The 13,437-nt window shown below is 42.6% G+C and overlaps 1 protein-coding gene across 16 annotated transcripts in view; it reads right to left on the bottom strand.

Annotated features, from left to right (window-relative positions):
* The window catches only part of RBFOX2 (RNA binding fox-1 homolog 2), a 287,040-nt gene that overhangs the window by 72,745 nt on the left and 200,858 nt on the right, over positions 1 to 13,437 (bottom strand). For 15 of the 16 annotated variants that reach the window (XM_075068567.1, XM_075068545.1, XM_075068573.1 and 12 more), the window contains one exon: positions 978 to 1,202. The exons of the other annotated variant lie outside the window; for it this stretch is intronic. In XM_075068567.1, coding sequence (XP_074924668.1) covers positions 978 to 1,202 — 225 coding nt within the window. The remainder of the gene's footprint in view (positions 1 to 977; positions 1,203 to 13,437) is intronic. 16 annotated transcript variants of the gene reach the window in all.

Below are 13,437 nucleotides of genomic sequence, written 5' to 3'. Positions count from 1 at the left end.
TCATAGAGAGAAAAGTGCTAAATGCTGTGCATCCATACACACTTGAGCTGGCACTATATCAGTCCTTCCAATCACTGGCATTAAATTCACTCCGTACTTATAGGGAAAAAAAATAATCTCTAGCAGCCAAGCACCTAACTACAAGGAAAATTGAAAGCATTAGCAGATTAAATCCATTCCTTTGCACTGAAGGTTCTCACCATTAGGCTCTTTATTAGGAATTTAAATCTTAACAAGTGGCTTAAGGGGTGGATAAAGCTTTCCCTGGGATAATCTGCCAGCATGGTGTCCAGTTCCAGGCTATGGGAAGATGAAAATGAACAAGGAAGAAGGTGAAAGTCTTTGTTTACTAAGTGGCTGCATAGTAGCCAAGGTCTGCCTAGGTCTGCCGCCCTGCACCCTCCATGCACATGGCCATCTTCAAAAAGCCAAAATGTCTCCCCACTCTACCACCTCTTCCAACTGGGATAATTCATCTGTATCTACTAATTCTAATCCTATCTATAATTTCAGCCTTTTAGGGTTTGTTTTCACTCTTTTTTTTTTATTATTATTATTTGATTGCCAATTAACTCAAAGTAGTTAATGCCTTTGTAAAGGCTGGACATCCCTAAATGGCTGTTCTAGGCTACACTTCAGTCACAACGTTTAAGAAAGCCACCACAAACTATTGCTACTCCTTGTTGTGAGAGGGTATATTTCTCTCTTCACAAACACAAATTTATCAAGAGAGTATATCTGAGGGGGAAGGTAGGAGCATTGCACTGGGATGTGAAAGTCACTGGGCTTTCATAATTCTCTCACTTTTGGGGTACAGGCGGCCCACCTCTGATACAAGAGCAACGCTACCTACGCGCTTATGAGACATTAGGGAAGGAATTGCACTATCAGGTAATCTAACCTAAAACAGTTTCAGGAAAAGCACTGTATGTATGGCACTGTATTGGTTTTCCCACTCTGCAACTAGCCGTGCATACCGTAAGAGATCCATTCTGCGTGCTGGGCGTATTCGTGCTCTGCTCTCCATGCGCCTGCGTACTTCCGTAGAGTGTCAGATTGTGCTCGCTGGTCTGGCCTGCATAGTCCTGAGTGTGTGGCACTCCATACTCTGTGGGGATCCCATTCTGTGGGGGTGGTGGGAACGGGATTGTGGTGAATGGCTGGACCATTGCATCAGGAGTGGCTGTTGGCTCCTGGCTACCCTGCAGAAGGGGAAAGGAGAAAATGGATTTAATATGCTACAAATGATGGAACAGCAATCCAGTTTAAGAAGAGTAAACAGGTGTCCCGTCCAGCCCATCTCAGTATCCCATTCACTGTCACTACACTACCACCAAAACAAGTCCTCTATTGTATTTTATACAGAAAGGAACACTCCTCCCCTGAGCGCACAGATTCTCATTTTTTAAGTTTGCTTTGGCAGCTTTGTGGATACTAGGTAGAATGAAGGGGCCATATTTGAGGTTCAGGACCTATACACCCTTGAAATATCACAGGATGTCCTAACTAAGTCATGTAAGGTGTACCTTCGGGGCCTGACTGGTCTGCATCTCCTCCTCAGGCCCAAATTATAGAATAGAATTCTCTTTCTGACTTTTCCTGAGTGCTCCCAGCATTCCAGTGTGGGTGACATTGGTCCTAACACCCCTATAAAATGTCAGTGTGCTTGGCTGGCACATCCCACTTCTCCCAGTCCCCTGTTAAAATATTTCTTATGATAAACTACATCCTCATGGCACTGCCCCCAAGTACCTCTGCTTAGGGCAGTATTTCTTGCTACTATACTCTAGCAAAAGAGAAAGCAGAGATCTGTATTCCAGGACAGATCTGTGCAAAACAGATTACCCAGATATCCAATTACTGGAATTCATGTTTCTTGTCTACTCCTCAGAAGACAGACAGGAGCCACGGGGAACTGAGAATACAGGCTTGCAGCACTCGCTCTCTCCCAATCATTAGTATCGCTACCTTCAAACAAGGCGTTAATTATACTCCTCCCTCAGCTCAGGGCATCCCACAGAGATTTCTGTGCTAGGACAATGGGCTTTTTAGCGGCTTTTGGCACCATTTGATGCCAACTGGTTGTCTATTAAACAGATACTCCACCAGACAAAAGGTATCCGGAAGAGGGTAAAAATCCCACACTACCATGCCTCCAGAGGGCCCTAGCACTTCAAAAATTATCATTGTAGCCACTCTGCCAGGGCTCATCTACATGCCCTCAGGGAAGGGAGAGAGGCATGGCTGGAAGAATTCAGTCACCTGGTGTAAAGGAAGAACAGTCCATGACATTCCAGCCTCTCTGACCTCAGAAGACTGTACTATTGCTCTGTTTCTATTGCACCCATCACCCCACCAGAGAAATCCAAGGAATAATCTTAGGCTAGGAGGTTGCTCACCACTGTCAAGGTACTGTAATCCCGATTTTAAATTCCACCTGCTATTCCAGACATGGGTCCTCCTCCCATAACACCCTGAGGTAGTAGAGCCTATTGTAATATTGGTGTGCTTAAATCAATGGACAAAAGGGAAAACAGTCCTGTCATTAGATGAGGCAAAGGGATCTCTGTTGGGAAGGGATTCACCAAGGGGTAATTGCTGCAGGAAATTACATAGTAGCCTTTCAGCAGAGAATACAGGGACACTGAAGGGAGCTCCACTGAAACTGGACAAATCTTTTAATCCATTTATCAAAGTGCCTGCAGCTCCCATTTCAGGGCGAATGAAACAATGATAAATTCGATGCACCTCCAGCCAACACAGGTCATTCAAACATTGGCTGAATCCCAAATTTGTTCTGACACTAATATATCTGGCCTATGTCCCCTGTAGGCCACATGATCATGCACACCTGTAGCTGGGAAGAAGAGGAGGGAAGGGCATTCAACACCATTTAGCAGTGCAGAGCTGCAGCCATGGACCCTAACCACACAGCCAGTTTCACTTACTGAAGTCCAGTCCCTACACAAAGCTGCATATAAGTACTGCAGCTTGCAGAAACAGAACTCAGAAACCTTATCAAAGAAAGAAAAATTAGTGGGCATGGTTCAGCAACTGTCATCAGCAGTGCAGCCGCACCACACCACTGTTAAATTCATAGACACAGCTCAGATGTTTTTACCACGTCATGAAAATGGCTGCACCACTGCTGGCAGCTATGGGAATATAGCTACAATTTTTTCAAGTGTATATTCACTCAATGCATCATCTGTGCAACGCACGGTTTCCCCCAAAAACCCAGAAAAGTGGTAGCCCTACCATGCTTTAATTTCTACCCAATTGCTTCCCTTACCCTGACAAGTTCCCTGTCTTTGAACCTTTAAGAGATCTAAACTAATACAATAAACAAGTTTATTTTTTAAATGAAGACAGGCCTGAAAACTTTATTTTAAATGAAGATTTTAAAGAAACACCATCGACTTAATTATGCTTCTGTCTAGAACTTATTAAACCTATCATTGTGAGAGATAACATCTCTGATTATTATAACTGAAAGTTTAAAGAACAATAATTTTAATATTTTGTCAGTTTATCTTTGTTGTCTGTTTGACAGCTCTTTGTCTATAGTTAGTTTCAATATAAGTCGGTTCCCCATGACTGTGTAGGTTTTTCCATTTTTAAAATAGGAACAAAATAGGAAACTGTGATTGTAAAACTACAGAAATTGGCAGGAGGACTCTGGGGAAGATGCAGTATCTAAAACAACTAACTTATTTATTTTTAACTGACTAGCTTTCAAGTTGACAGTACCTCTAACACTGAGAACAGAATACAAATTAGAAGGCTTTTAAAAACAAGTTGGACAAACATCCGTTAGGGATGGTCTAGGTTAACTTGGTCCTGCCACTGTGCAGAGGGCCAGACTTGACTTCTCGAGGTCCCTTCCAGCTCCATATTTCTAGGATTCTATGAACAAGACCTATTAGGTCACAGAGTCTATCCTCTTGATAATGCAGGATTGTTCCCTGCAGGACATATTCTATTGTTTTATTTAATCTTGTTTTAAATGACCCAAAAAGACTATCCCATAAACCTAACATCTAATTTTCAGAAGTTTCCCTCTTAATTTCATTTTATTCCTTTCCTCCTATCTTATATCCACTTGTACCATCCTAAATGACAATGCTCTCACTTTTAGTCACTTAAAAACATTTTAAGGGTGAAAAGACTATGTCTCTTAGTGGATGCTTAGACAACACATATATATTTAGCTCTTAATCTTGACTCATAAATACAACTATGATCATTTTTACTGCTCCTCTCTGAACTTCCCAAATTTTTCAATCAATTTCTGGTGCTGAATACAGTAAACCAGATGAAGTTGTTCCAGAGCCATTTAGAGAGGACTATCACCACCCTGTTTTGTGACTTTATGTCTAAGTAATGCAGTTCAAAACCACACAGGCTTGTTTTGCTGCCACATAGTTACCAAGTCATTTTTAATTTGATGTTTCCTACTATCTTTCACCAATATTCTTATCCAGGTTTCTCCCTCCCACTGAATATTTGTATTTCAGACTATTTTTCTCCGGATGTATTCACTTGCACATTTCCTGCCTAATCTCATTATTCTCTGCCCATATTTCTAATCTTCTTGGATCCTTTTGTATTATTTCTCTGTCCTCACCAGTGCTCGTAATACCTCCTATTACACTATCTGTAAGTGTCATTATTGTCCTGTTATCATCTAGATGTTCAGTGAGTTTCACCTCTTAATACTTGTTACATTATTTTACTACTACTAATTTTTAGCATGTACAGAACACTTTACATCTTCGAAGTACTGCATATAGTACATGAAACACCACCAAGACCTGAAATTATCATTCAAATATACAAATTGACAGGATTGGGCTCCTTGCCCTCCCTCCTAAAATGTAAAAACAATTTTAACAGCAGCATTTAAGCAAACTGATTCTCCCACTTCCCAGGTATGAACCACACGAAGAAATGCAAGAGTTCTGACAATCACAAGCAGGAGGAGAGGTTTGGATGGATGGACTGAAACCCATCCTCTCTCCAAACTGTCTTGAGAGTCTTGTCGGCAACAGAGCGTTTCAAACTCTCTTCTGCAGACAACAATAGCAGCCATCCCAGACTAGCTGAACAGGGAAGGCTTATTCAAGAATAGCAACAAGCCCTCCAAGTGCAGTGGTAACTTGGCAAACGGTAACTAAATGTATACACACCGTTTTCTTTAAACACAGCGTAAGGTACTTTTTAACCTGCAGTTCAGAACAAGAAAAAATTCTGCTCTGTCCCACTAATTCATCCACAACCAGGTAAGGACTCAAACCGACTCCCCTATCAAAGGAGATGAATAGATTACTGCATCTGATTCATTGGCACAGGTCCACTTGTCAGACCCTATTCCCATAAAGATACAAGGAACACCTCCCATTGCTCATAAGAAAGTTAAGGCTCTGTTCAGAAACGTAACTGAAACAGTAGTCAGAGAACAAAAGGGATATGGGAATAATGTAACTAGATGGATGGACTCCATTTGCAGCTTCCACTCAGTCCCCTTGGCTTGTAAGGTGTGATCCAGAGTAGTGCCTGGCTTTGCTGAGGCCAAGTAGAACGCTAAAGACAGAGACCTCCTCCCAACTTAGATCTTGTACACGCACTTGACCAATTTATCTAAAATTGTTTAAAAATTTGATCTAGTTTAATTGATCCAACCCCTTGCGTGGACACTTATACCAGTGTGAGATGGTACAGCTCACATCAGGAAATTTAGTTAAATCAGTGCAAAAACTGCATATAGATCAGCCTACATAGAAATGTAATAGCTTATAAAGGTGTAAAGCTGTGGACATGACTCTGAATATTTACTACTTTACTCTTCATTGCAATGTTAATTAGGTAAATTTCTTTGGCAGTCAGTAGGTGGTGATCCAAGATCGTGACACTGAGGTGGAGAACAGCTACTAGAAAAACATGGGCCTGGTCTACACACTTTTTAAACTGGTACAACCATTTTGGTCAATTGTGTGAATTTTTTTTTTTTAATAGTTATACCAGTAAAACCCATAGAGTGAATACAGTTATACTGGTATAACAATGCCATACACCAGTACAGTTCATTCCTCTTCCTGTACGGGAATAAGGTATCCTGATCTAAGCACATTTATACCTATCAAACTGCAACTACCCTAGGGAGATTGTACCACTTTAATTATATTCAGTATAATTAAAGCAGTACAACTCGTGTGTTTAGAGAATCCATAAAAATTGTCATACTGGATCAGATCAGCTGTCCATCTAATCCAGTACCCTGTGTGAAAGTAGCAGGCATCATATGCTTTAGGAAGGTGCAAGACATTCTGTGAATAACTTGCCCTTGGAGGAAGTTTCCGTCTCCTGTCAGGTTGTGGTTGGTTGACTTAGGTCCTGAAGTACTAGGGTTTATATCTCTCACTTAAAAATAACCAACCAAGCAAAACAAAACAAAACAAAACAAAACCAAAAACCATCCACCAAGAAAAAGTTAAGGCACTGTTCTCAATTGTAATGTCTACACTAAACCTTGTGGTAACTGCTTGCCTGTTAACTTGAGGTAATTAACATGTTTGTAAAGGCTAGTGTGATCCAGGCTATAATTGTTTGTTCTTTACTTCTTTCACGTGGAGAATAGACTAGAAGGCTTCACCCCTGCAGGAGGGTGTTTCAGTCCCAAGGTGCTTCCTGCAGGGTTGACCCTTGGATTCCTGGTGGGGCTGAAGACCCAAGTCCAGGCACGCAAGGATGTGGGGCTTCACCCCCGTCTGAGGCACGTGGGGACTTGGGGCTTCAGCCTAGCAGGAGACCCAGTGGGCGTTCCCAAACATTTCTCCAGCTCTAACCTGCTGCACCTGAATTTAAGCCATGACAGTGGGAGCCTGCCTGGGGCTGACAGCTAAGTAGCCCCTGGAATGCTACCCACCACCCCAATCAAAATCTAAAATGGTACACCTGGGGCACACACCCTGCAATTACAATGTCCACAATTCCCCTCAAGCTGCTGAAGCTGCATATTTCCTGTCTTGGAAACACCTCTTCTGATTGACTGTTTTTTCCCCTGCTGCCAATCAGGGCTGATGGAGGAAGCAGGCGGTGCTCTTTGCCCCTGCCCCTCAGCAGGCACCGTTTTTAAAGAAGAGAAGGCAGAGTTCAGTGGCTTGGGCAGCTCTGCTCTTCCCTTCCCTCTACTCTTGGGACAAGGAGAGGGGCTCCTGTGCCTCTCTCTCTTCTTCTCTTCCTCCCTGCAACCCTTCAGCCCTGCCTGGAATCGTGCCAGAACTCGGCGCTTCAGGGCGGTGAAGAGCCCCAAGAACTGCAGGACGAGCAACAGTGAGCCAAGGCAGTCCCACCTCCAGTGTTTTTGTTGTTTAACAGCACTGTGTTTAAAAATGTCAGCCAAAAAAAAAAAAAAAAATTGATACTGAAACCGTTCATTTAAAGAAGAGTGGAATGTTGCTTATTGTTTTATTTTGCCACAACACCCAAAGGGACAACCAGTGTGTTTAATTTGTACGGAGACAGTGGCTGTTAAAAATGGGAACATCAAACGGCACTATGAAATGAAGCACATGGATTTTGACCACAAATATTTGAATCTGTTTGACTTTTTAGCTAAATACTTCTCAAAGTCTCTGGTAAATTACATCTTTCTTGGAGATTACTTTTAGGTTATACAGTGGTTTGATTTTCTTTCTCATTTAATGCAGTAAAAATATAAGTAATATAGGCCCTGGGTATATTGCACAGTATTGTATGTGTTCATTGAACAGGGGCACTTGTGGTATGAAAAATGTTTCTCTGGAGTCCAGACCTTGACTATATCTTGACCAAGAAATCTGGACCTTGACAAAAAATAATTGACTCCCCCTGGCCTTGTCTATACACAGTCTTGCACAAGTTTAACTAAAGGTGTGGTTTTGAACCAATTTAGTTAAATGGGTACAATTTGTGTGTAAACATTCTTGTTTCAGTTTGAGGCTAGTTCATCCAGTTCATTTTTAAAATTGGATTAAGCTAAACCAAAATAAGACACTCTTAAAATGAAAAAAAGAAAGCATCTATGCACAAACTTGCACTCGTTTAACTAAATCTGTTTAAAAACACACCTTTAGTTAATCTAATGCAAATCTGTATACAGAGAAGACTTACCACTGCTTCCTACGCCCAGATATGTAAAACAAGGATTCACATTTCAAGTGCAATGTATCATCTTATAAATACTGTACTATTCAAACCCAATCATAATAGAAACATAAGCCTTAGAATTTTTGCCTGGACTTCAGGGTTCAGGGAAGCTCACAAGAACAGAGATGTCAAGGAAAAGAAGCAGAAAGAATCACTTGCATGTTCTCACATATTATTTCAGTCTTGCAATATTCTACTCTCCTATTTGCCTCAGATGAGCAATTCTTTGGGATGGGTAAGGAAAACAAAAATTCACTTTTCCATCATCCTCACTGACAGAAGTATTTTGCACCTGAACAAGAACACTGTCATGATAATTGTGAAAGAATGCCTTCTTTAGCAGTGTTTTTATATTTAGGACTCTGGTATCTGATAAAACAACAGGGCAGGAGATCTAGCCTGAATTATGTATCTCTCTTCTCCCCAGGATAAGTTCTCAAACATCCATCATATCAGCTCAGGAGCAGGCGCTTTTCCTTTCTGGGGACTGTGTCCTGTTTCCTTCTCCTCTTCTCTGGGGAAATGACAGGAACTAACAAACAAACAAAAAAATCCCATGGCTGCCTGCAGCCCTACCACTCAAAATCCAAGGTGTCACAGTATTGCTCAAACACTGTCGATCTCCCAGATCCAGAAAGCAGCTTGGTGGCCAACTGGGAAATGAGACAGTGAGCAGAAATCGGAACTTGTCTCTGTATATACAGGTAGGAAGGAAGTTCTTATGTAGCTCTACCACTGTTCTCAAGAAACCCATAAGACAAACTGATGAAACTGCTTTGGACAGGAGACTCCAGCCTTCAGTACTTCACAGAGAAATAGAAGTCTCTTCTGAGTAGGTTTCAGATGCCATGATGGAAAAAGGTAATTCAAGCACCAACACCTACCAACATTTGAAACTCCAAAGAGAGGCCTTTCAAATATCTCACTAATATAGTATTCAAAGTCAAGAATTGTATTGACCGTTTACATGTACATACTGAGAGCACAATTCCAGCCCCATCTGGAGTCAGCCTTGTATCCCAGTTGCCCTGAAGAGTGGAATTTGACATACATACCACAGCCCCATATTGGGGAAACTGGATGGGTTAAGGGGACTGATGACATACAAAGCCTTTTGTCTATTTCCAAATAGTTCTTGATGGAAGTGATCAAAATCTATTTCTATCCAACAGCTATTCAGTGGGGTAAGTGCAAAGGGATGGGGTCATGCAATGGGCCTGAAATCAGCGTTTAATAACTCTGTTGGAATGACAACGTATACAGGTGTTACCAAAATTAACTTTCAGTTCTGTTTTTAGATGGCTGGTATTCACAACACAAAAATGCAACCACAACTGCTTCCTTGCTAACACTGCCAGCACACGGCAAGGACTGAATAAAACCTGGAGACCGAACACCATCGAGAGTTAGATGGAGGGTATGGAAAGCTTGCACTGCTATCATATCTGTTCCATAAACAGAGGTCTTCAGCACAGGGGTCGGCAACCTTTCAGAAGTGCTGTGCTGAGTCGTCATTTATTCACTCTGATTTAAGGTTTCGCATGCCAATAACACATTTTAATGTTCTTAGAAGTGCTCTTTCTATAAGTCTGTAATATATAACTAAACTATTGTTGTATGTAAAGTAAATAAGATTTTTAAAATGTTTAAGAAGCTTCATTTAAAATTAAATCAAATGCAGAGCCCCCAGGACCAGTGGCCAGGGCCCGGGCAGTGCGAGTGCCACTGAAAATCAGCTCACGTGCTGCCTTCGGCACCCGTGCCATAGGTTGCCTACCCCTGCACTAGCACCTTTCATGAGCACTAAACTGCATTGGATAAAAGGACACAGGACAGAGCACTGAACTAGTACTCAGGAGATGTGGGTTCTATTCTTGGCTCTCCCACTGAACTGCTGGGTAATCTTGGGCAAGTCACTTCACCTCTGTGCCTCAGTTTCCCATATGTAAAATGGGGATATACTGATCTCCTTTGTAAAGCAGTGTGCAACAGGTAGGTATTACTACCACCATGGTATTATGGATTCTTTTGTCTGAAGGCTCAGACACTTATTCTCCCCATCACAGCAGCTTTGTTTACACTTGAATTTTTCAGACCTGTAATTCACAGCAGGTCCAGTTCCATTCATGAGAGCACTCATGGAAGCTATAGTTCACAGAAGTCTCCTATGTATTCAAGCATTTTTATCACTATCATCTAATGGTGAATTGAACTCATCTGAGCCTTGTCTAGCCGACAGAATCCACTGGTTCTAGCATTGGTTTTTCAGAACACCGTGAGAATCATAGGTCTGAAAAATTCTAATGGAGACAGGCAAAAGAAATTTGAGATATGAAATTTACCCCCTCAACTTCTTTTTAAACACACCATATAGAAGGAAGCCAAACCCCTCTGCTGTGGGAAAGGAAGAGAGAGAGATCTTTACTTTCAAGCACCCTGACCGTCATTGCTCCCAACGCTAGTCAACCTTCACTCTAGTCCTGTGCACAATTCAAGCTCTCTGTGCTGAAATAGATAACGACTTAATCAAAAGGATCTCAGTACCTGTGGAGAGACTTCCTAGTGGATATAGCTAAGATTTGAAAAATAGATATGTATATTTAGTACTTACTAGCCAAGAACTAAGCCTAATTACCAGGCTGAAAATCAGGGCCGGCTCCAGGCACCAGTCGAGCAAGCTCATGCTTGGGGCGGCAGATTCCAAGGGGTGGCATTCCAGCAGGTTGTTTTTTTCCGCCCCTTCGCCGCTCCGGCTGCCCCGCAAGTTTGTTCTCCACCCCCACTCGCAGCTCCAACCGGACAGCAGGTTTGTTTTCCCTGCCCCACTCCCTTGCTGCTCCGGCCACCCCGCAGGTTTTTGTTTTGTTTTGTTTTTGTTGCTTGGGGTGGCAAAAGAGCCAGAGCCGGCCCTGCTGAAAATACACCTGTGTTCTGAGCCATATCACCTTCTGCCCAATCTCCCAGTGGATTGGTACCCTCTATTGCTAGACTCCAAAACTCTGGATCTACTGCTGCTGAATTCTGCATCAACTGCCTCACCTACAAAATCTACCATCATTGGCTCACCCCAGAAATAAATTAATGCTGGTTAGTGGTCTCCATTAATTTTATGTTGACTCACAGAGACCTCTGCTGCAATGGTAGAAGGGTCTCCAAACAGAAGCAGAGTCCTCTGCTGGGATGGTTGGAAACGGAGGCTTCCCTTCTGGATCAGAACCTAAATCACCCAACATAAGGGAGCAGTAGACTCAGGATAAGGGGTTCCCATACATGAGCCCAATACTAGAGAGCCAGCTACAGGGCATGCCAACAGTGGCTTTCAGACTGAATTCCTGGCGCTCAATCCACTGTTTCCTCAATATCACACCAGAAAACAAAGTTTTCTGAATGTGGGAATGGAGTGGGGAAAGCAAAACTCTTTGGTGGAATGACATGATAGTGCTGGCAGGGGCCACCATCCACACAAACTGGGTCTCCTGCTCTAAGCAGTGCCATCCATTCCAGATGCCTCTACTCCAAAGGGCAGGAAGGATGACAACCCTCCACAGAGCACCATATTCCTACAAGCAGTGACGGGGCACTCCATCCCAGCTACTTCACAGCAGTAGTAACCAGATTTCCCAAAACTGACACTGGAGCTAGCTCTGCAGATTTAGGAAGGCATCACAGTAAAAACTAGAGGTGTTTTTTTTTTTGTTTTTTGTTTTTTACAGTTTAAATCCTAGAGAAGCTGATGCCCCTCACTCAGAAAAATTTCTACTCATTTGTAGGCAAGTGGATTTTTCAAAGCCTTGCCTATTGCATGTGTCTGCCTGCAGTGGGAATCTCATGCAGCTCTCTCAAACTAGTGCTTCTCTGGAAAGAAATTGTGGCGATCCCTTTGCAACCAGAAGCCAGGCTTCCTTGTCTTTTTCTCCCCAGCTGAAAGAGGAAAGTAGGCTGGTACTGAACTGTGCAAAGTAACTGCCTACATTGTGATTTTGATGGTAGAAGGATGGACATAAACCTTAAGGACTATGTCAGAGCCCCATCAAACGTCTAATTTCACTTCCGTAACAAAATCCACTCTGACTTCCCTGTCCCAGTGGCTAGCAAAATCTGCCCCCTTGCCTGCACCTCCTTTCCCCAAATCCAGCACCTCAGAATGAAAAGCAAGGACAGAGCAGCAGTGCTGACTCAGCTGCCAGATGGATGGGGAGTGGGAGGGGAAAGAAGGGAATGCTGGGAAAGGGAAAAACATCTGGAATCAATTGGTAGGGTTTTGAATGCCTTGGAAGGAACTGCAGAGCTGGCAGAAAACACAGTGGGGAGCTGTATGTACAGACACGACTATGGAGATGAGAAGTGGGGGAATGCATACAGAGTATTTATACATAAAGCACAACTCCTCTTGAGATTCTTCATTATATGAGCAGCTAAAGTTGTCAGCCTCATACCACTTTCACTGCAGACTACACATACCACGGGTCCATATGAATTAGTCCTGCACATGGAGAGAATTCAACAGCAACCAGACTGGATCAGATGCACACAATCCTAGCCAAGGCAAACCAGACTCTCCTCTGTGTCTTAAATGCCAGGACTCAATAGCAAAGCAACAATACTGTAACAATCTGCCATGGGGGTGTGGATGGAGGAGAGAAGCAGCGATGGAGATCTGTGATTGACTTAGCATGTTATTTTTAAGGAGTTTGGCAGCTCGGGAATCCAGATTGGCTCCCACATTGGCTCCTCTAGCTAATCTAGCTTCCTCTTGCCTTCTGTTATTCATTTGTTCCAAGACCAGATTTCCATCCTAAAGGAAGGTTTCATTCTGTATTCTGGAAAGCACAGACTATAAAGGATGTAGGGCTCATAGTGAAAAAGCAACTCAACATAAGCTCTCAGTGCAATACTGAGGCAAAAAGGGCGAATGTGATCCTTGGATGTGCAATCAGGGAAGCAGTGAGATGATTTTACCTCTTTATACAGCATTGGTGAGACTGATACTGGAATACCAAGCACAGTTTTTAAAAGGATGCTGAAAAACTGGAGGGGTTACAGAAAAGAGCCACACAAATGATTTGGGAGCCAGAGAAAGTGCTATACAGTGAGAAACCTCAAGAGCTCAATCTATTTAATTTATCAAAAAGATTGAGAGGTGATTTGATTACAGTGTATAAGTTCCTTCATGGGGAGACAATACCACGTATTAAAAGATTCTTTAATCTAGCAGAGAAAGGCATAAAAAGAATCAATGGCTGAAAGCTG

The sequence above is a fragment of the Chelonoidis abingdonii genome, chromosome 1 (genome assembly GCF_003597395.2).
Source record: "Chelonoidis abingdonii isolate Lonesome George chromosome 1, CheloAbing_2.0, whole genome shotgun sequence".
Lineage (NCBI taxonomy): Eukaryota > Metazoa > Chordata > Testudines > Testudinidae > Chelonoidis > Chelonoidis abingdonii.
This window is presented reverse-complemented; position numbering and strand designations above follow the sequence as displayed.